The sequence below is a fragment of the Pogoniulus pusillus genome, chromosome 1 (genome assembly GCF_015220805.1).
Source record: "Pogoniulus pusillus isolate bPogPus1 chromosome 1, bPogPus1.pri, whole genome shotgun sequence".
Taxonomy (NCBI): domain Eukaryota; kingdom Metazoa; phylum Chordata; class Aves; order Piciformes; family Lybiidae; genus Pogoniulus; species Pogoniulus pusillus.
Genome location: NC_087264.1, coordinates 13,340,283 through 13,363,615, shown reverse-complemented (window position 1 = coordinate 13,363,615; position 23,333 = coordinate 13,340,283). Strand labels below are relative to the sequence as shown.

The window sequence follows — 23,333 nt, the reverse complement described above, 5'->3', positions numbered from 1 at the left end:
CAGAGCTTTAATGAGGAAAAATGCATGTGTCGAGTTGATGTTTATCACCAAATTTTGCTAATAAATGCCAAGCCATTGTAGGAGATGATATGCTTAAGAAACTCTTAGCACCTGTGTTTACAGTTGAAATTTTAGCAGTGCAACTGAAGCTGTTGCATCTGTGTTGATCTCATAACTTATCAGTCAGAGTATATATCGGAGAAAAGATTTCTATTAAGTTGGTTTAAATTGCCATTAGCTTGAATCAAACCAATTGAATCAGCCAAGTGAAACTGTTCCTCAAAACTGTTTCCTCTTTGCACATATAACAGTTTTCTTAGGTGCTTATAATAGCTTTCCAGAATTCACCAGTGTTTGATGGATTGCATGTCCTGAAATGAAAACCAATTTAGGCTGAATCCCTCAGTGGCTTAATGAGTTTCCCTTTCCCATCCATTGAATTAGAACTGAAATATAGCAACTTTGTTTTGCAAATTAATGGTTTTTTTTCCAACATAATGTAATTTTTATTTTTCTGGAGGGTTTTTTCCCCCCCTCCTTTCTAAAGCTTCTCTTTGTATGTCAACAGGATAGTATTATTTTAAGTTGCAGAGTCAGGAAAGTACAGGTGAAAAAGTAGCAAAGACATCTCACTGGATGAGGCACTCGATGCCATGGTCTAGTTCACTGGATAGGGCTGGGTGCTAGGTTGGACTGGATGATCTTGGAGGTCTCTTCCAACCTGGTTGATTCTATGATTCTATGATGCTCTAAAATACTATGTAAGGAATTGAAGTAGAATTGTTGCTTAGAATTAAGCTTGCCTTACTGCACAGACCATGAGTTAAAGCTATGCACAAAAATTATCTATGCAGCTAGGACTGGCCCAAACATATTTCAAACAATTTCCAGGCAAACTTGGCCTTGGAAAGAAAAATATAATAAAGCTTATTAATTGAGTGCTTCAGTAAAGTAATTTCAGAGTTGTGTCTTAGTATTGTCGAAATCTTTAGTGCATATCCATGCACATAACAGAAAGCCTGGCAAATAGTCTAGCTTTTAGCTATCAATGCTTTTAGCAAGGGAAATGTCAAAGTGGGTTCGTGACAGGGGTCCAGTGATAGCTCTTTGCAGAAGTGCAAAAGCGTGCGAGAGAAGACTTCTGCTGATAGACCCTGGGAACTGCACAGCTCTGGAAAAATCATGGGAAAAGGCTTGGCAGTGCATTTTCCTATGGGACACCAGGCCTGGCTAGCACGGGAGCTAGCAGTTCCTGGGGGAAAGGTGCCAAAAAGTAGCAGCACGATGTTATAATCAGCATTTGTGAAGGAAAGATGGTGGTCGTGGCCCCATGCTGGCTGAAACAGGGGTGGCTCTGCTGGGGCAGGAGGAGCCAAGCTGTGAGCCAGGCTGTCCAGTGCCAGCAAATGGCTTGACTGTGCAGCTGGACAAAACAGGTTTTGTGGAGTTAGCACCTAACCACAGATGGATGCTTGTTGTGTTTTCATTCTAAGTACAACTCCTTTGGGCTGGCAACCCATAGAAGTCTTAGGACTGTGCCATCTTATTCAAGCCACTCATTCTTTCCTTGCAATCCTCATGCACTTCAGGTTAATGACCTGCACGATTGCTGTGCTTTCCTGGGCCTTGGGCACTGGCTTTTCCTTATGCAGAGTCCACTGAGGAGCTGTCTGAAATGGTTCAAGCAACCCCTGTAGTGTTTGCCAGGTACAGGGAAACATCCTGTTTACACTTCCCCAACATGTGCAATGTCTCTGCTGTGGTCAAGGCAAGTGAAATCAAACCTATCTCCATCTCATGGGGTCAGCATTTCTGTGAGGAACTAGCTCACACCACCTGGGACATACAGCTTGAGTACTGCTCAGTGTATAAAGCTTTTACTCAAATTATAAAGAATACAAAATGACTGAGGGTTTTTTCATTGCTGTTTTAGACAAGTGATGGAGCAACAGCAACAGCGTCAGGAATCTCTGGAAAGAAGAACCTCTACCACAGGCACGTATCAAACCAAGCAGATATAGTCTCTCCCTGCTTGTCTTCTCTAGCTGTAGCTGGGTTTTGCATTAAGCTATACAAGAGGTAGACTGCTAAAACTGGTAGTGCTTATGATGAGATTTCGAAGCATTTTCAGGTAGGGACTTCCATGCATTTAGGCATGGCTCTGTTGCTTCACAGAGACTCAGGTCCAGGCCATGCAAGCGCAGCTGGACAGGTTTTGCACTTGGCATAACTTGTGCAGCTGAGGGGGATTTTAAATGTACCAAGGACACCTGGCTGTGCTTCTTCCACATGCATGAGGAGAGGAGGTAACACAGCCACTACAAGAGTGAGTCCATGTTTCCAACAGAAAGGGTTTGGTGTCCTGGACGTGGCAGGTCAGGCACTGCCACAGTGCAGAGGGAAATACAGCTCTGGATGCTCGTTGGTGGGGATTTTGTGGTCATGAAGCAAGGACTCTTCTGTGAGCTTAATGAAAAAAAAAATATATTTAATGAGCTTACAAAAATCTTCTATGACATATTAAGTTGTAGTAAGCTGAGAGAAGAGATGACAGGAATAGTTCATGACTACACAGCATGGCCTTGCTGCTCTGAAAGAAGGCAAAGTGATCAAGCCAAGATGGCCATCTTGTGTTTGGGGTTTTTTGGGGGGGAAGTTTTTTCAGTTAATCTGGCCACGTAAGTGGAATGTTTTTCCTCAGCTGTTGGAACTTTTTTGTTTTTCACTTGAAAACAGCTCACATATACACACATACCTTAGTCAGCGAGAGAACACAGCCAAAATCCTGCCTCCCGTGGGGCTTCTGGCTGTCCCCTCCCAGGCTACAAGGTGGCCACCACTGTCATTTGCAGCTGCCCATGGTGCAAGGGTGTTGCTTGTGATCCTGACTCAGATTTACAAGAAGTTTAGATGAGCCTTACTGGCACTGAAGTACACAGCCTATCCCGTGCTGCCAGGGTCCTGCTCTGCACAGTCCTGAGGGAACATACAGCCCCTAATTGTGTTGCCAGGGTCCTGCTCTACAGAGCCCTCTGGTTCTGCCAAGTGTTGGAAACCACCAAGCATTAGAAACCCACAAGCCAGTGACTACACCTTTTCCTCTTTGCTTTGAGTTTCTGTTTGCATTTACTTCACAGTTTCTTTTTCTCCGTTCTGCTTTGCCTTGTTTCACTCTTTGCTGCATACCCATCTTATTCTATTCATTTGTCTTTTCTGTTCTTTTAGTTTCCACCCTTCAGGCTCCTCCTTCTCAGGCTCAGTCTCCTCCTCCCACCAGCAGTAATTGCACTGCTCCTGCCTTGGGTGCTGTGCCTCCTCCCCAGTGTCATGCCGGCTCTGTGTCTTTGGCACCTGCTGTCCCCAAGCCTGCTAGTCAGTCCTCTTTCAATTCCCCACAGAGATACAGAGAGCTCCCACAGCTCCTGCACAGGCACTCGGCCTCCGAGCTGCCAATGACACCAGGTTCCTCTCCTCCAGCCTACATAAACCACAGGACCCTAACACCTGGTGTCAAGCAAACCTCGCTGTCTCCACCACCTCCCCAACCTTCTCACTCTCCCTTTGCTTCTCACCAGTCTCTCAGGCGCTCTTCTCTTTCATGCTCTCCTCGATCTTCTGCTTCCTCTGCCACAAATTCATCACCTCTGGAGAGGGGTGATGTCCAGCAACCATGTGGTCCCACCATCCTGCCTGTGATTCCTGTCCCACCTGACAGGGTCAAGGAATCCACAGACAAAGCAGGTCAGGAGACCTCAGCAAATGTATGTCTCAATGGCCATCCTGAAGGACAAATTGCTTTAGGCCCCTCTGGTACCCAGGTGAAAAGTGTGGATGGGTTCTTCTTTCCACACCTAGGAGCTGCACCCTTCCCCCTGCTTCCCACCATCGCCAGTTCTCCCAGCTTCTTTGGCCAGGCTCCCTCCCCATCCTCTCATCCATCATTGCGTCCTCCACAGCAGTGGTATCAGCCCACGTCACACTGTCTTCCATTGCCTCCCCCTAACGCTGCTATATCTGAGGTGACTATGCCCAGGAGGACCCCTCCTTACATGACTTCATCAGCCATTGCCCACTTGAGTAAGTACTAATTTCAAATGAGTTGCAACCTGTTTAAAGCCTTAGCGTTCAGCTGTTTAAAAAGCCTCATTGGCACTGCTCATGACCACTAGGAAAAGGTCCGAGAGACCCAAGGCTGGTCCTGCTGTATGTAATTTCTGAAACCAATGAGGCAAAGTAGCAAAATCATTCATAACTGAATTTTCTGAGCTAAAAGCAAGGTAAAAAAAGCAAAGACTGCAGAACCAGGGCCCTGTAGCTGGGTTGTTGCAATGCATATTCTTACTGTCTTAGCCTTGAAGGAGATTCATATCATTCAACACAGTCAAACTACATTTGACAGCAAGTTTCAAACAACCCCTATTTTCAGCTGGTGCAAACATGCCAGATGGGCTCTTCTGAAGCTGCAGGCCAGCTCTGCCATAGACTTGCTGTCTGTGTAGCAATACTATTAGCAGCTGCAGGGTTCACTCTTTTTCTTAAGTGGTATTTCTGTTACCAGCAAAAGATATAGCATGAATTTTGTGATAGTTGTGCAGAATCCCCAGTGCTTGTGTAAATTCATCTCACTCCAGAAGTGTTATTTCTGGTGCAAACTACATTTATAGCTGAAGGCTTGTCACTATAACCATTGCAGCAAACCTTTTTCGTTGCAGACAGATCAAGAGCTTGGGTCTGTCATTTTACATACAGTCTTGATTTCTAGTGCTCATCTAAAACCTGCAGGGTTAGTGCAGTTACAAGTGTATTTGCAATTCAGATTGTATCTTTTGTGACTTGGACCCATTCGTGTTTATAGCCATGTATAATGCTTAAATGATGTGTCTAGAATAGTATAGGCTGGATATTAGGAGGAAGTTCTTCCCAGAGAGAGTGATTTCCCATTGGAATGGGCTGCCCGGAGAAGTGGTGGAGTCACCATCCCTGGACGTGTTCAAGAAAAGCCTGGCTGAGGCACTTAGTGCCATGGTCTAGTTGATTGGCTAGGGCTGGGTGCTAGGTTGGACTGGATGATCTTGGAGGTCTCTTCCAACCTGGTTGATTCTATGATAAAAATATTATTATGACCACTGGAGGCTTAGTCCTTCAGCAGATACAAGTCCTTGAAACCCACTTAGTTCAATAAAGTTATTTTAAACTGACATCAGTCCATTATTTTGATTCAGTTCAGCTTTGGCCTCAGGCTGGCCTCTAATTAGGTAGGTGTAGTTTTGCAATTACAATTAACTGTGCACACAATGAACTGCTAGCTATTATGTTTGTGAACCAAAGAAAGCTTGAAATGTTTAAAGTATGTCTAATAGCAGCTGTGGCTCATTACAAGAACAGGATTAGGAGTGTGAAGAACTAACCATGGAAATAAGGCAGTATTGTAAGAAAACCTAGATAAGGAGAAGACCAGGCTGCTAGTGTTAAATCAAATGTTAGAACCCACCTGTCTTTCAGAGTAGCACTTAATGAACAACCAAACCAGTGATGATAAATGAGAAACAGTGTGTTCTGAGAGAAGTACCCTTGGGGAGGTCTGTTTGCTCAACTGGCTCGTTACAGACAGACAAAACACTGTGATGGAGTTACCTACCATCAGCCCTCCAACAGGCTGCTGCTTTGAGGAGCATTGATGAGCCTAGAGATTCTTGAAGCTGGATTCTTCCCCCATTATTTTGCAAGATTGGCTGAGGCCACCTGCTTTCTGTTCAGTGGAAAGGAGGATGTGTTGCTGTAGTGCATGATTCTGGTGAAAGTAATGTATTAACCCAAGTCCACAAAGTTGGCTGATGTAGTTTATTACCTCCATGTAGAAAACCGAGAGAAGCAGAAGGTGGTGCTACTTGAGAAGCACCGTCTGTGTTATTTCCACACAGGATGAACCACTACCCCTGCCAGGGGGGGAAGAGAAAGGAGAGGCTAGTTTATCAGTGACACAGTCTTGCAGGAGGACACAACTGTAGCTGATGCAACCACTGTTTCCCATTCTTCTGTGTGCTTGGTGCTTCCTTGCGTTGCTCACTCCTCATGCAGTCAGGTCATGGTCTTGGGAGTGGGAACATGGCTTTGTGTGCAGGCTGGAGGAGATGCTTCATGTCTAATTTGTATTCTCTGAATTTCAGGCCCAGCACTTCCACCTGGTCATCCCAGTGGTGCTGCTGTGATCCCTGCTTCATCCGGGGGGCCCCCACCTCCACCACCGCCCCCAGTCCCTCCACCACCCATGGGAGCTGCACCACCCCCACCACCTCCGCTGCCAGCAGGTGCTGGCCAAGGAGCTGGCACTGAAGATGGGTCAGTGTCAGGGCTTGCAGCAGCTCTGGCTGGTGCCAAACTAAGGAGAGTTCAACGGGTAAGGAGGTGGCATTGGGACTCCCTGATGGGCTCTTCTCTGCTATGGGAAGGCCCAGCTCAGCTGGTGTAATGGTCTGCAAATCCAGTGTGAAACATGGTGAAACACGCTTCAGCTGACCATTAGGTGAACATTCAAATGTGAGTTGGTAGTGCAAATAAAGCTGAGCAAGAAGCGTTTGGAAGAATTTCTGCTCTTTAGAAAATGTTAATTAGCAAATGGCTCCAAGTTCTCATGTTGCCAGGATTTAATTGCTTCATCAAAGTCCACCACTATGCTATCTGGTAATGCTTTCAGTCATTATAAGTGGTTAAAACTGCACCATGCTTATAAAAACCTAGTGGAGAAAAAATCCAGTGGAGACTGGCTTCACATCAGTAGGTGTCTGCTGAGGTGAGAGTTGTGTAGCCATGCATAAACATAACCATGAACAAACAGCACTGTGGGCTTTTTTATCATTTACCCTCATATTTGCCTCTCCCTGACTCTTCCGTGCATGTCTTCTTCCCAAGGCAAAACCTGTCTCTGGTCTTGGGCTGTGATTGTGATCGCTGCTCCTAGTAATTAGCAAAACTGATCATTAAGGGTGCGGTTGTAAGTGAAACTTCATTAATCCCAATGTTAATTTCTCTTTTAAGCCAGAAGATGGTTCAGGAGGGTCCAGCCCCAGTGGGGTCTCTAAGAGCGATGCCAATCGAACAAGTAGCGGAGGAGGCGGAGGAGGACTAATGGAAGAAATGAATAAATTACTGGCAAAAAGGTTTGTACTCAGATATAAAGCAAGCACTACCATAAACCCTGCAGCAAACCGTGCAACAAGATTCTGTTTATTTTGGTTAGCAATGGGTACGTTTGGTGCTTCTTTGCAATTTGGTAGGTCCTGCATAGGTGTTAATTACCAGCATCACCTGGTCTTTAATATGAAGGTGTAGGTGTTGCAGCAATGATAACCTGGCAGAGTTTCTATATCAAATCCTGCAGTATGGTAACCTTCAAAGAGGGTGATAAATATATTCTCTGGGGTTTTGCCACTTTACAGATCTATTTCAAATTTACTGTGTTTGGAAAGAGTAAACTATGGAAGGAACTTAGACAAATCATTCTTTAGTGCATAACATTCCTGATACTGAGCCCCAAAATACAAATGTAAGTACAATAAAAGGACAACGTCTTGGCAGTTAAATTATTATCAGTTGTCAGTGTGTTGCAGACAGTCTAACCAATTATTCTCCACTAAAGTGAGCACAGCTATCAGCTGTCAAAAGGCACTCAATTATTCAAATTATTGTTGCTTTTCTTTCCCTGCTGATTCCATCAGTAATGTTCTGTCAAGTTGTAACTCCTAAGCTCCTTGTTATGGTTTGGGAACTGGAAGATGTCTGTAAGCCAAGTATGGTTTGGTGACCAGATGCTGTGATATCTAGCTCTGTTCAAGCAAGCCAGACAAATGGACATCTTATGTGCTTGGAAATAGGTGTACTACAAAGATCTGTGTTTCTAGCCTAAATGTGCCCCAGTGCAGCTTTTGGCAGTGGGACGTGGTGTCTTTAGATCAGGGTTGAATCTTTTCACTCTCTTAGCAAGAGCACCTGTACTGCTGTGAGCAGTGTACTACTTTAAAAAATAACAACTGCAAATCCTTTCCTGGGAGTTGACAACAAGAGAATTGTCTCCTAAATTTTGCTTCACAAAGCCATGGAAGTAACTGGAAATGCAAAAGTCTCAGTCAAGGGTGCAGTCTGGGCATGTATTGTAAAACCGATACTGAGAGGACTTCTGTTGGCTGCAAAACCCTCTTCATGTGTGATGGCAGAGAGAAAGGAAATAACCTGGTGTTGTGTTTCAGGTTTCTCTTACTGAGCTGGTAACCAGGAGGTAAAAATTACTATTTTTTAAGTGACTGTGTTCAATACAGAAAGAACTGAGCAGGGAGGTCATTCTGCCCCTGTACTCTGCGCTGGTTAGACCACACCTTGAGTACTGTGTTCAGTTCTGGGCCCCCCAGTTTAGGAGGGACATTGAGATGCTTGAGCGTGTCCAGAGAAGGGCGACGAGGCTGGTGAGAGGCCTTGAGCACAGCCCTATGAGGAGAGGCTGAGGGAGCTGGGATTGTTTAGCCTGGAGAAGAGGAGGCTCAGAGGTGACCTTATGGCTGTCTACAACTACCTGAAGGGTGGTTGTGGCCAGGGGAAGGTTGCTCTCTTCTCTCAGGGGGCCAGCACCAGAACGAGAGGACACAGCCTCAAGCTATGCCAGGGGAAGTTTAGGCTGGAGGTGAGGAGAAAGTTCTTCACTGAGTCAGTCATTGGACACTGGAATGGGCTGCCCGGGGAGGTGGTGGAGTCGTTGTCCCTGGGGCTGTTCAAGGCAAGGTTGGACATGGCACTTGGTGCCATGGTCTAGCCTTGAGCTCTGTGGTAAAGGGTTGGACTTTATGATCTGTGAGGTCTCTTCCAACCTTGGTGGTGATACTGTGAAACAGAGAACGTGTGTAATGCTGGGTAAGTAACAGAGGAAGTCAGTTCTGAGAGCTCAGGTTGTATAAAACAATATCTCTCGAAGTTTAGTGCCTGCCGTGAGAACGGTTCTTTGCTCCAGGACTGAAGTGTAAGCAGAATAATGACCAAACCATTATCATTTCTAGACCAGTTAAGTTTGTTGCAGGATACAAAACTAACATTGATTCCTCACGCTGGCAAATATTTCCTTTGCTTGCATTTGTAATCGTTATAACTTCTTCTCTTGGAAGAATCCAGTAAATATTAGAGAAAGGCTATAAAAAAATATTGCTGATCTAACAAAATTACTAAGCATTTGAATATCTGGAAATAATTCCCACGTTTGCCTAGCAAACACATGCATGTGCTTTGCTCAGAGTTTTCATCAAATTTACATCAAATCCTCCAATTTGTGTATCTAGTGAGGCTTTTCTTTTGCCAGTAATAAGAAAAAAATAATCCTTTGACAAACTTGTGTCAGTGTTTTGAAACTCAGCAGCTTTTTTAAGTGCCACTTCCATTTTTTGATGTTAGACAACCAACATCTTTGTTTACTCTCATGTCCAGCTGCTCCAGTGGATGCGTTGCAGCCCTTAGCCACTTGCTTCTCAGAAAGCTTTGCCTCTCCTTAGGAAGCAGGACTGAGCGAGTGTCTCAGGTCCTCACTCAACTTTGTACACTTCACCGACACTGTCAGCCCTGAGACTACAGGGCTCAGGAGCTCTGCTGCCTTTGAATTGGATTTGAGACAGCCTTTGGTGAGTTGTTGGCACTTGAAAATCCAGGCTGCACTCATTTTGTGACTCCAGATCTCCAGCCACAGCTTTCCCAGCCTGGAGGAAGTTGGGGTCTTGGCTGGGCAGAAATGGTACCTGATCTTCCCGAGTGGGGATGGACCTGGGTTGGAGGACTTTTCTGACCATCTTCCCATCGCTTGGGAGCACTGCCACAGCCTATTCTCTGGATGGGAACAGGCATGTGGGGATATAGAATGGGTGGTAAAATTCTGTTGAATCTGACTGAGAAGAGACATCACTGAAATACCCAGCTGAGCCACTTTACAGGAGGGTTGGACTGGTCCTCAGAAACCCCTCTGGGTTGTTTCTCCTATGTAGGATGAAGAAGCCACCACTTCATAAGCCCTAGAGAGAAGCTATCCCTTTCTTATGTAGTTTCATACCCAGCTGCACTTCCTTCCTCCCCTTGGACGCATTTCCTTATGCTCTTCACACTATGTTCCCCTGATAGATGTTGTCTGATGCTGTTGCCCCTCTCACTGAGTTATATTGCTGAGATCCAGATTCCTCAGCTCCATCAAAATTCTGCACAACTGAACACATCCAGTCTTTGTTGCATTCCCTAGGATGAACTAAGTAAATAATTCCCACCAGAGTCTGAATCAACCTTCCTACATGTTCAGCTGCTGTTCACGTGGAACCCTGCCACATCTGGAGTACTGTGTTCAGTTCCGGGCCCTTCAGTTCAAGAGGCACAGAGAACTTATGGAGAGAGCCCAGTGGAGGGCTGTCAAAATCTCCAGGGGCCCAGACCATCATGCTTATGAGAAGAGGCTGAGAGGCCTGGGGCTGTTTAGGCTGCAGAAGAACAAGAGGGGATCTTATCAATGCTTTTCAATATCTAAATCTGGTGAGTGGCCAAGAGTGTGGGGCCAGACTCTTCAAGAGTGGTGCCCAGCAACAGGACAAAGGACAATGAGCACAAACTGTGACCTAGGAAGGTCCATCTAAACATAAAGGAAAAAATCTTCATTATGAGTGTCAGAGCACAGGAATTGGCTACCCAGAGAGGTGGTAGAGTCTCCTCTGAAGACTTTCAAAACCTGCCTGCACACTTTCCTGTGCAACCTGATCTAGGTGAACCTATTTTAGCAGAGGCGTTGAACTAGATCATCCCTAGGGGTCCTTTCCACCTCCTACCATTCTGTGGTTCTGAGGTTTAGCATCTTTGGAGCAGATTTTATTGTAACATTTTTAAAACACCTCTTGACCCTTTCACTCTGACATTGCATGTTCTGCCATACAGGTGCCTAACACTGTGATTGCACCTGGCAATCCAGAAATTGCATGCAATGACTTAAGGACATAAAGTTAAAAGACAGTCTCCAAACCAGAGAGAGACTAAAGTGACCTAAACCAAATTCCTACCTCTGCTACCTGTTTCCTTGAATCACAATCCTCACATTCAAGTAAAGACTAGGAAATCCTTAGGGCTGCTCTGGAGATAGTCTGTGGTATGGAGATGAAAACATGCCTGGAAATGAGTTAATGAAGGAGCTTCTCTCCCTGGCAGCAGAGTTCATTACTGCTTGTGGAGTGCTCTATCATACAATGGGCTACATAAGTGCCCAGATTAATTCTAAACACAAACTATCTCCTGGAAAGCCTGATGCTACTTCTTTTAATTCAGGTTAACAAACACCATACACTGCTCTTTTCCCTCCCTTGCCCAGGGTATTTTCTCTAGTTATTTTTTGTTTCCCCATCTACTGTTAGAACTAAGGCTGTGAAACTCTGAATACTTCATAGCTTCCTTTCTGGTTCTCATCTCTATACTTTAAGCAGGTGTTCCAGACCAACGTGACAAATACCAAGTTGATGTGGTAAATATGACTGTCTTAGCTTGAGAACCACCTCTGTGTAGCTAGATTCTTGAACCTGACTGATCCAGATATTATGTTGAATGTGTTATGATGGAAAGAGACTGAAGAGTTAGAGAATTCTTGGGTTCTGCCAGAAAAAAAGAAGTCAGCTCCAGCAAGGACACACACCCAGCACCCGTGGATGATGTTGTACATTGCAATGGTTATTGAGCCTAACCCTAGCAAGCCGGGGGGCCACCAGGCCCCCCGGCCTTTGAAATCCTCCACCAATTCACCCAGTGCACACCATGGGGACTCACCAGGGATGTCAGGCGGAGGATCCCTTGGCCCACAATGGGCCTAATTTGGAGCTTCTCACTTTGCTGGGGCAGAATATAAAGGGGAGTGGGCAGGGAGCGCAAAGTGGCTGCACCTGGGGTGGGAGGAGACTCCAATAGCCAGCTAATAGCAAATGGCATCACCTGGTGGCAACACATCTGATGTGTTACAATAGGAAATTAATTAAATGGTGATTAATTAATTACATGCATAACAGATGATAGCAATATCTGTAATCAAAGGTGATTACATTATGCCCAGATCAAATAGCACAATGAAGATATGAACTTGAACAAATAATGCTGGCTAAAGCACATCATTTAATTTATCTGCTGAAGGAGGCAATGCAGTGACTGACAAAATGTCCTCTGTGTTAAAAGAGGAGGTGTTCAGATAAAGCCTGGATGAGGCACTTTGTGCCGTGGTCTAGTTGATTGGACAGGGCTGGGTGATAGGTTGGACTGGATGATCTTGGAGGTCTCTTCCAACCTTCTTGATGCTATGATTCTATGATTCTATGCTACATGGAAGGCGTTTCTAGAGGACTGACTGTGTCCTGTCTCATCTTCTTTTGCAAAGGAGGAAAGCAGCGTCGCAGTCAGACAAGCCAGCTGACAAAAAGGAGGAGGAAAGCCAAAACGTAAGTGGAAAACTCCTCACCGTTGTGCTCTTGCAAATTATTGATGTGCTGCCTTGTAAGCCAAAGACCTGTGCTCATTCTCTGTGGGTGGCAGGCAATGACAAGTAGTGCTGGTCCAGGAACAGCATTCAATCAAAAGCTAAATGTGGCTGTTTCCACCTTTCTAGGAAATAGCACCTATAAATAAGTATTGTCACCTTATTCATAGGTGAGGTATTGTCCAAACCAGGTTGATAGGCACTTTCTTATGGTCTGATATGAGTATTGTAGCATACAATACATTCTTGCCCTTCAACAAGATGCAAGTCAACTTGAGGTCAGATTCACATTTCATGTTTTAAATGTGTGGCTTCAGTTAAGCTGAACATCAGCAACGTGGTGTAACTTTGTACTGCCACCCTCCATTCGAAGCAAGAATCGTCTCTCTTCAGACCCCACAGTGCAGGTAAAATCTGTCAGAGGGTTGATGGGATGGCAGTAAAGGGGAAACAGTGTATTAACCATTAGGCTATTCAGAATTTAAAATATGTGCTCATGATACTTACACTGAAATGAGACAGAATTTGGACAACTTTTGGGGACTTTGATTCATTTCTGTTGTAACTGTTCTATCTATGTTGTCCACAAAAGCAATTAAACAAGAGTTTTCCTTTGACTCAGTCTTTGCACTGAACTTGATGCATCAGTTTTGAGTTCACTGTGCAAACTAAAACACTCTTTTACCTGCTGAACTGGTAAGGCATGGGAGATCTTTGAGTTTCAAGAGAGGCCAGGATTGATGCTGTCACTTCCTGTGTGATGGCTTTCTGTTGCTATCCAGTATGCTTGTGAAGGCTCTGCCCTGGCTGCAAGTCCATAAAGTATCACATGTGCCTCATATCACCTATGAAGAGATAATCCACTCAAACACAAAGTAACAGATGTTCAACAGGAAATTAATTTGGAAAATGCAGGTCTCACTTCAGTCCAAAGGTCTGTGGCAGGACCAGGAACAATCACTTTGCACTTTTTAAACAGAAAAGTAGTTCTTTTTCACATGTTCCTCAATGGATGCTTCAAGTATGGTGTTTCCTTATGGAACCTGCTGTGGAGCCATTGCTCTTAGTCTTGCCTCAAAGGTGGTTTCAGCTATATACTCTGAGATGAAAGGCACCCTTTAACTTCTAACTGCTCAGCCTTTGTTGTCCTTCTGACTCATTTTCTCTCTCCTTGAAGGTCTGCATTAATTTATATCCCAAATCAAGCGTTTCAGTAGCACCAGTTTTTCTAAAAGGCTGGTTTAGAGAACATCAGTTTAATGTGTATCTTGTGAACACTCTTAAGTTGAGAGTGTCTTCTGCCAAACTGGGTACAATTCTGTGTCACAATACACAGTGAATGTGTATTTTGAGCTCTGATGAGCAATAGTGTTGCTACATATACGAGTAAAACTCTTTGATGGTCTAGCTCACAGATCCCAGAAAAGGCATTCAAATCTGTGATGCAGTACTCAGTCTTCTACTCAGGAGTATTGATTTATGAGTAGTGATTCTGTTAGTACTTGGACTATTCTCACTGGTACCAGTGGCTGTCCTGGGCTAAAAAAAAAATGAGGTGAGATCTGACCTCCTGTTCCTTCAGCTGTCTCCATTTCCCTGTGGTACAGAGTTTCTGAAATTGAGAAATGGAAGGTTTGTGTTCAGACAACAGCAGCCTGTACTTCAGAGTGGTAATTTGGGCTCTTTGGTTGAATGGTCTAGTTGATTGGTTAGGGCTGGGTGATAGGTTGGACTGGATGATCTTGGACATCTCTTCCAACCTGGTTGATTCTATGATTCTATGTGGTTCTGGGATGAGCATGATTCAGTGGAATCATGAAAAGGTGGCAATATTTAGAGTGAAAAAAATAAATAAAATATGTATTTTGCCATGCTAAAGACAGAGAAAGGTTGAAGCTTAAATGAACTTGAGCCCAGGCCTTGGCAGGATTGCTTGTTGGACATGCTTGGCAGAAACTTGGTTTTGTACCACCTGTGCTGCAGCTGGTCTTCAGAGTAGAAGAGGACTCTGTGCTTCATCTCTTAAATTCAGTGATGTTCTGGTTTCTCTTTGCAGGATGATGCTAGCACCTCTCCTTCACCCAGTACACGAGGTCCTGCCCAGCAGCAGCAAAATACGTCAGGTATTCAATAGATAGTGCTGTAGTTGTCTTCTTAATCTAGTCATGTCTGCAACCTCTAGACTCTGGTTTCCATCATCCTGCTTCTAAGTGCAGCAGCAGTAACTAATAGAAAAATTCCCAAAGATTTATTGTTTTAAAAATTGTACTCAGCAAGAAATGATGATTTTATATGCTTAGCAGCACAAGAAACTCACAATACAGCCAGTTTAGTTAATGAGGGCTAGCCATGTAGCTAAGGATCTGCATCTTCAACATTTTGCACCTAAATCTAAAAGCAAAAAGCTGTATTATTTTACTTTTGATAGTGTAGCTGTCCTGTTTTATACAGTTAGGGTTTGACCCTTAAACTGTTACCCTTCCTTGACCTAGTAGTAACCCTGATTCTGAGAGTTACTAGGTGACATTAAAGAGCTACCGAAATCTGTTTTTCCTATGATGAGTTGAAATAACTGAGTAGAAAAGCTGCAAGCCAGTCAGATTCACCCTTGAGTCAGCATTTGCTTTCATAAATGCTGAAAGAAATCTCTCCTAAGGAAATCAGTATTTAACCATTCCAGCTTTCTTTTGGAACAAAGCCATGATTTGCATGCTTTGCAAGGGCAGGGGAGTAACCCAAGACAAAGGTGTATGTAAATGAGGACCACGATCTAGAGATTTCCCGGGAATGCCCACAATTCTTTTAGAGAGCTTTTCAGAACCTCACAGAGGAGCAAATCCTTGTGTGTTCTTCATGCCTCTGAAGCATTTCTGTTTGTTTTAGACTGTTAGCACAGTAGGAGATTGGGAGGACAGTGAGCATTTTCAGTAACATGGGATATGTAGTGCAGCTTTTGGGATGTTCTGCCAGTTAGAAGTGAGGGCACAATGCTAAATTAAATTCTCTGTGGAGACTCACATAGTGAGGATCTTATGGGCTGGTTTTTAGATACACTCATTCTCTGCAAACTATGCAGACAAAACCTCTAAGATTGTTTAACTTAAAATACAAAGAAGTGTACTGAATTAAACAAGACTTGCAGCAAGACCTTATTTTGTACTAGAAGTGATTTATGCTTTTCCTCCTACTGTTCCATGTCTTTTTAGTACTGTTTAACTACCCAGTCCCTAGTTAGAGGAATCATTAAGCAGACTTTTCCAGTGATTTCTCTATAATGTACACAACTGCAGTCATTCAGGAATCCTGTTTTCCTGTGTCCTTCTTAGTTATCCTCAGTGAATGGAAGCAGCTGTATAGGACAATGAACTTCATCATGTTTTTATTAGTAGAGAAAAAAGAATGAAGTAACTTTTCATTTTTGTTTTTCAGACTCTGGGAAGAAGCCATGGGAAAGGAGCAATTCTGTTGAAAAGCCTGTATCTTCATTACTTTCTAGGTGAGCTGCACGGCATGTCCCTGAGGCTGGCCAGCAGTCGGGATGGTCGTGCTGTCCCCATGGCACTTGCACAACTCATGTCTTGTTTCATTCCATTGCTGTAGAAATCCATCAGTGGTGAAGAGCTGTGAAGCTAAGAGCCCTACACAATCCCATGTGTCTTCTAGGTACTGGCTAACAGCCTGGCTTCTTAACTGTTGTGGCTTGTCCTTTGGCTAATCCCATCATTCAGCACTAATGTTCATCTTCTGTCATGTCTTTTACTCACTCTCTTACAATCTGCTTTATCACTGCAAAAAGTGTGAAGGTACAGTGTGTCATGTCAAAGACTTGTTTCATGGAAATGTCCCCCTGCTCAGGTGGGGACATGATCATAGACATTAAATGCACTTAAGCAAGTGCTTAAGTTTTCATGCTCGTGAATCAGAGGCACAGGCTTGGCAGTGTGCTATGCCATGTGGAAGGCAGATTTTGCAGCATCTTTTACAGCAGGTTCAGGAAGACCTTGCCATTAGGAGATCTTTTCATTGTCCAACCTCTGCAGAAATTCAAAAGCAAAGGCAGAAGTTACCTGAACAGCCTGAAAATGGGAGGAAGGAATTTATTCTTCCATCCATGCAAATGCATCAGGTGCATGAAAAAAGAGAGCAAAGCTTGGTGTGATAAGTTAACAACATCGAGCTGTAAAAAAAGCACAGCCACCTACAGGGCAGTCAGAACCATGGGGTGCAAAAGCTGGCATGTATCACAAGGCAAGAAGCCTCAAGTAGAACTCTGGAAGTACCCATTGGTCAGAACAGCTAAGCTGCAGTATCACTACCCAATTTTTTATCCCCAGAGACTGAGATAAAGTTTGATGATGAACAGCTAAAGAAAGATTTTTAGTGCTGGTTCAGGACTATCCACTATTATTGCAGTACTGAACAATGAAATAGATGGATAAGCTAAATAAGGATGTAGAACACAGACACATTTAACCTTCACTGCAAAGAGACATCCCTTTTATTTTATGCTGTTCTGTATGCAACAGTGCAGAGCTTGCAGAGAGGAAATTGCCAGTGGCAACTGTATGCCCTTCTTGGTACAGTATTAAAGGTGCTGGAACATGCCCTGCCCAAACATTCAGAGGAGATGCACCAGTGTTATCAGAGCAAAATATATTCTCTCCAGCTCTCCTAAAACTAACAGGGCATATTGGTTCTAGGAAATGTGTGCAAGTTTCCAAATAGATACAGCAAGACCTTGTTCTGGGAAAAGGGAATGAAATGTGAGCTATTCCAAGCAGACATCAAGTTTTTGCAACTATCTTCCATCCTGGGAGAAGAAGGAATTCTGTAGGAAAAAAAGAGCCTTTCTTAATTTAACTCCTGGAGCAGTCTTTGCTTGTTCAAATGACTTCTTTGGGGAAATGGGGCAGGTTTCAAAAGGCTTCAGTGGTAACCTGTTTCCATTCCTGTTCAGTCTGACAGCATTTGTATCTGTCTCAATTCCAATCTTAGCCGCAAGACAGTATGCAATGTTAATGTTTTCCCAAGAAAGGGTCAACATCAAGCATACCCTCAGGACTGGCAGAATCTCTGCCTCAGTTTGTACCCAGAGATGATGATAAAGTTATTTGAAGCCTTTTCTACAAATTATATAGCATGGTTAATTGTTGGGGGTTTTGTGTGTGTGTGTGTGTGGTTTAGAGCTACTGATTAAAAGAGAAAGTCGAGCAGCTTCTGCTCTCTTCATGTAATTTATCAGCTGTCTTCAGAGTTCAGCCCACTGACTAATTGCATCCTGAAAGACTAATAACCTTATATGTAGTAGCCATTAAGGCCAGACTGGTTTTGTTCCTCAGCCAAGAAAAGTGTTATCAGCAACCTCTGCTTGACTCAGGCCTTCCAAGGCTACTATTTTCCATATCATATTTTCATAACCTGTATTCTACTATTACTTTAGCACCCAATTAAAGCCTGGATGGACAACACAGAGTTGTGCAGAAAGCAGCATATGAGAGAAAACCAAATATCTAGGTTGTGAATTGCAAATGTTGTAATGAAGTCTATTTTAAAACAGGCTTTATCCCCTGAAGACATCTCAGCATCTTCTAGCCTGAAATCACGCACACACAAAAAAGACAGTAACATTTCAGTTCAGTCTTTGCACTCCCTCCAATATGTTTGCAGTAAAAAGGTGGTATCTTTGAGGGTCAGGTTGTGCAAGCAGAAGCAGTTCTGCTCTGTGGCTGTCCGACGCTCCTGAACAGCATAAGAGGGAGCCTCCACTTCAGTGCTCAAATGTAGGTGCTCCTGCTCTTGGGTGGATTTCATACACATCATCAGGTGGGTGTAACTTAGTGTTCATTGCAGGGAACTGACTGGGTTTTCTGTGCTCTTCTCTCATTTCTCAAGGATGAAGCCAGTGAGCAGCAGCAATGATGTGGCTATGGATGCCTTAGATTTTGATCGAATGAAACAGGTGAGTGAAAGAGGTCTTGCACACTGAAGAGATTGGACAAGCTACCCATTTTCCCCCATGCATGCGCTGTACAAGCAGAGCAGCTGTCAGTCCTTTGGTTTCCTCTACAACTAGGTACTTAGAGAAGGGCTAGCTGGTGCGCAGCAAGAGAGCACAATCTCAGTGCTGTTTTATCAAGATGTCTGTACAGAAATATGCAAAGAAATGTGTCAGCATCTTCCACACCCTTGGCCTGGGAACACAGATGTAGCTGTTGGTAGTGCTAGGCTCTGATTGTCAGCAGAGGCGGGGAACAAGCACAACCATGTTAAACTTACGTTTTCTTCCACCAGTTAGAAGGAAATTCTGAGCAGCTGACTTGTGTTTTGTCTCATCAGGAAATATTGGAGGAAGTTGTAAGAGAGTTACACAAAGTGAAAGAGGAGATAATTGATGGTAAGAAAGAGAAAAATTATTATTTTTCTCATCTTTATGACTAATTTCCCATAGATAAGATGGTAGGAACTGCAGAGAGTTCCCTGGTGTTTTCAGACTTCTCTGGGCAGCTCTGATTTATATACACGTTTGAAGAACAAGCATTGATCTTATTTGAGCCTTGATCATGACATTGTGTTTACATACTTTATTTTTGTGCTGTTGATGAGCATTTTCATCCCCAACCTGTTAGAAATGCACTGGCTGTTGTTTCTCATAGGTGAGAAACAGAGTGAGAAAGGACTTTCCTGTAGCCCATGCTGTGTCAATTTATCATTAGCAGGGAGTGTGAAATCACTTGTAATTAGCTGGCCACACAGGTCCAAGAAGAAGTAGTTAACGAAGGTACCAGACCAAAAATGCTTCCTGAGAATCTTCTGTAGGCTTCCAATGCTTGAAAAGCTATTGCAGACCTTTCCTCAATTACAGCTTCCCACATATCTTTATACTTAATTGAAAGGTTCACCACACAGTGCTAGATGTATCAGTACTTCTTTATAAATTGCCCTGGAGGATGTGAGGAAATGTGTTTTTCAGGGCCATTATGGAAAGGCACAGCCAAATACCTGTTTGAAGGACACATTAGGGCATATGAAGATGCATGCACACACTCTGCACTCCCATCAAGATTCATAGAGAAAGGAAAAAAAGGAGACTGTAAACCAGCTAAAATCCATTTCCCTTGCCCTAGACTTGTGCACTTGCAAAACTTGGGGCAGCTTGCAGTTGAGGAGACCCTTGCCTATATGCTACTGTCCCAGCATCTTGGCCCTCTGATCCTCCCTAGTTCATTTCAGTGCAAAGTAAGGCCGTCACATAAACTAGATACTGCTTCTTCAACCAGTACTGCAGTTTGCAAACAAACAGCTGACTGCTTGCCCTTACTCATCCTTTTTCCCTGCCCTCATCCTTTTACCGGCGTGTACTTTCAGCCACCTCTGCGCTTAGCGTTTTCCATCACACCGGCTACAACGCGGTGCATTAACTTTTTGGTTTGGTTTTCTAGCCATACGGCAGGAGTTGAGTAGAATCAGTACAACATAATGCTTGCAAAGCATGTGGACGGTACTAAGAACGCTAGGAAGATCGGATCAGTTCTAAGTGTACCAAGGTCATGCAAGATGGTGAGCGAGGACACCGGCACTGTCTTTGTTCTTATACCCTTTTTATTAGCAGACTCAGCACACTTTGAAGCTTGCTGCTGCCTTGGATTCGCTTCATTTTAAAAGTCTTAATCTAAAGAATATTAAATTTTAAGATTCTGGATTTTTTAGATTTCATCTGACACTGCACATTGGGTTTGTCAGCCTTTTTTGTATTTTGTATTTGCTTATTTAAATGTATTACCTTTCTTTTTAGTAGTAGATCAGAACACACGTGAACCATTTGCTTTTGATAGATGACTTCAAGGTAATTTTACTAGTAGTCTGCAATGTAAATGAAGATCCTTTTGCCAACAGAAATGTATTGTGGCATCACCAGAAGAAACAGAGACATGTTAGTTGTCAGCCAACGAGTTCTTTGTCTCAGAGTTATCACAATATAAAAAAATGGTACGTCAGTGCATCACAGTATCTGTGTTCATATTGGTAATAAACTGTTTATTGTCCACATGGCCCTGCCTTGCTTTGTTTTGTTCCTTCCTGAGCTCTTGCACTTTTGTGTCATTTGAGTTGATGACAAGGAGAAGGCAACCAAGACTCACTGTGGGGTGGCACTGCTGCCTGGCCAGCGCTGCAGAGCGTGAGGAGAGAGCCTGAGCATGTTACAGCTGGTGCAAAGGCCTCCTTCTACTGGAAGATGTGGCTTTTGCCTGCCTGTCCCTTCAGGCATCACAGGCTGAGTACCATCACCTGAGCAGGCTCTAGCAACCTCAGCAACTTCTTGCAGTGGTTTATGGCTCTCTTCAGGCCACCACTGACTGTTCCACTGCAAAAACAGGTCCTATCACTTACACTTGTAAGGGCTTCTAAGTAAATAAAAGGGAGGCATTTGTACAGAACAAGGCTACCGACAGCATTGGGAGGATGCAAACTGAAACTGGCACAGCACTGCTTGAACTAGAAGCTTGAGATGAATCATTTATTACCTGTTTTATTTGTCAGTGTTGTGCAGCTGAGATGCCTATGACTAGAAGACACAGCACACACCCAGTCACATCTTTTAAGTCATTTTTTTTCTTTAGAGCCATTCTTTCTACCAGTACCATCTTGAGTATTTCTACTTGACTTAATTTGGTACAAGCTAGCCAAACTACATGGCAACAGCCTTGATACCATCTCCTTGTCAACTTTGCATAAAATGCAAGAGATTGGACTCCAGATATTGAAATCTCATAGATTTCCAAGCCCACTCATTTTGCTTCAGGCTTCCCTGAAAATTCTGTTTTAAAAGCCAGGCCCAGAGCCTAGTGTAGCAGCCCAGGGGAGTCTGTGGTTGTACCCTCACACACATCACCCAGACTTCACAGAGCACAGCAGCTGGCAGCAATAGGAGACTCAAGACAGGAGGTAGGGTGGGATGTGTTTTGCAGTTATTGTGAAATGTTCCCTGCTTTGGCTTGGAGGGCAGGGCAGTTGTCCTTCAGTGCTTTTCAACCCAATCTGCCTTTTAAGAAAGAGTCCTTTTTACTGTTTAGTTATACTGTAGATTAAGTAGTGGAGAAATGGGACAATTTTGAGTTTAATGCACAGTGAGCTCCAGACTGACCCTGATGTCTGTTAGCTGTTTAATGCCAGCAGACGGTGAGAGAGAAGTTAAACTGTGGAGTGAGAGTTCACATGGAAACTAAAGCAGACAGACACTGATGGGCACCAGGATACAAGCAGCCCAGGACCATGAGAAGGAGCTTTTCCAGTAGTAAGAACACAGACAAGCATAAGTACCAGATGAGGCTATAATGCTCTGTTGCATAAATCTTACACAGTAGCTCATGCATTTCTTAATTGTAAACCCATTTAATGGCATACCTGACAATGGCAGGTGCTTTTCAAAACTGCCACCCCTCAGGTGACCACAGCTGTTCTGTGAAACACTCCCATAAGCTTGATTATGCCTCAGGAAGTTGGGAGCTGGTGCAGTTCATGTTTTGCTTTGGAATGTGGCATTATGCCTAAGGTCAGTAACAACTGTGCTGTACTTGGGGCTGAGTGCACAGCCTCTCTGTTAACAGAGCCACCTGCTGTAAATGAGCTTTTCTGATTTTCTTCTACCTTTCCAGGCCTCGTATAATTAAGACAGAACCTGAAGTTTGCACAGGGCCACTTAATAGCCGTGGAGCAAAGTGCAGGGGGTTGGCAGGGTAAGCTTGGCTGATAGGGGCAGGGGAGCAGTTCTGGCCTGATTAACGCTTTGCTAGTTCTCAGCTTACAGCTCTAGCAACAGGGATGCTCAAGGTGGCTTGCTTGCAGTAGTAGCACTGCTGGAGGATTTATTCCTCCCTCACAGACACTGTTCACCTGTTCCCTTCATGCTGGGCTTGTTCAGCCACTGCAACAGGACAAGCCACAGACATTTTTACATAAGAGAAATTAAACAGGGCATTAATCTCTGCTCCAACATTTCATACAACTATTTGTTCCTCCTTTCTCCTCTTGACAGAGCATTAATGTGGCTAGAGAATGAAGGAGATCTGGATTAATGTTGAAGCTAAGAGAATAACACTGTAGCTCTCTTCATATACTTTTAACCCAGACCCACATGTCCTGTGTTTATGAAAAAAAACCCACCCTTCTGCCAACATTACCAGTAGTGGTATCAAGAAGTCCCCATGGAGAAGGCAAAAATCACAACCACCTTCAGCACCACCCACACACATTAAAACTGATCTTGCACCACATACCTGCAGGCCCCATGTTTCCAGCCACTCCAAATTCCTGCCGAGATGGAGAATGCAGAGAAGGGTTATAGGTCTGCCTGGGCAAAGCCATCTGGGACCACGATGGAAATACTGATGGAAGATAGGATAAGAATCAGTTCCAAATTTTGCTTGCCCCCTGTTTACACTGTAGCCTTTGTGCCCATCTAGGCTAGTAACGCATAGACCACATAAGTGACTGCATCTTGGAACAGCTGAGTAAGGGAACAAAATAAGGTCATTCTCCACAGAGAGAAGGACAATGGTTGGATTGAGGAAGATAGCATAATCTTTATTATCATTTTTCTATTAACTTGCTAACTGGGCCAAGAGAGTTGAGGAACAGCTTGCCAAGGACACAGGAATTTGAGTACATGATCATGGAGCACTAAGTAGCATTAAAGTAATAAAAGAAATGAGGCTTGCTGACATGAGCACTGATACAAAAGTTAATGGAGAACCAACACCAAAGCTGCTTCCTTTGGGAGAAATGAGGCTTTAGTAATTAAAACAAACAAACAAACAAGCCACCA

The 23,333-nt window shown here is 43.9% G+C and overlaps 1 protein-coding gene across 7 annotated transcripts in view; it reads left to right on the top strand.

Moving 5' to 3' along the window:
* EVL (Enah/Vasp-like) overlaps positions 1-20,559 on the top strand; it is a 173,949-nt gene extending 153,390 nt beyond the window's left edge. For 4 of the 7 annotated variants that reach the window (XM_064175648.1, XM_064175737.1, XM_064175490.1 and 1 more), the window contains exons 5-14: positions 1,934-1,995; positions 6,168-6,397; positions 7,036-7,157; positions 12,413-12,473; positions 14,568-14,634; positions 15,941-16,007; positions 16,112-16,174; positions 18,404-18,470; positions 18,848-18,905; positions 19,951-20,559. In XM_064175648.1, the coding sequence (XP_064031718.1) occupies positions 1,934-1,995; positions 6,168-6,397; positions 7,036-7,157; positions 12,413-12,473; positions 14,568-14,634; positions 15,941-16,007; positions 16,112-16,174; positions 18,404-18,470; positions 18,848-18,905; positions 19,951-19,988 (835 nt within the window). In that variant the 3' untranslated portion in view covers positions 19,989-20,559. The remainder of the gene's footprint in view (positions 1-1,933; positions 1,996-6,167; positions 6,398-7,035; positions 7,158-12,412; positions 12,474-14,567; positions 14,635-15,940; positions 16,008-16,111; positions 16,175-18,403; positions 18,471-18,847; positions 18,906-19,950) is intronic. The other 3 variants (XM_064175895.1, XM_064175813.1, XM_064175971.1) reach the window with 3 other exon arrangements.
* The last annotated feature ends 2,774 nt before the right edge of the window (positions 20,560-23,333 follow it).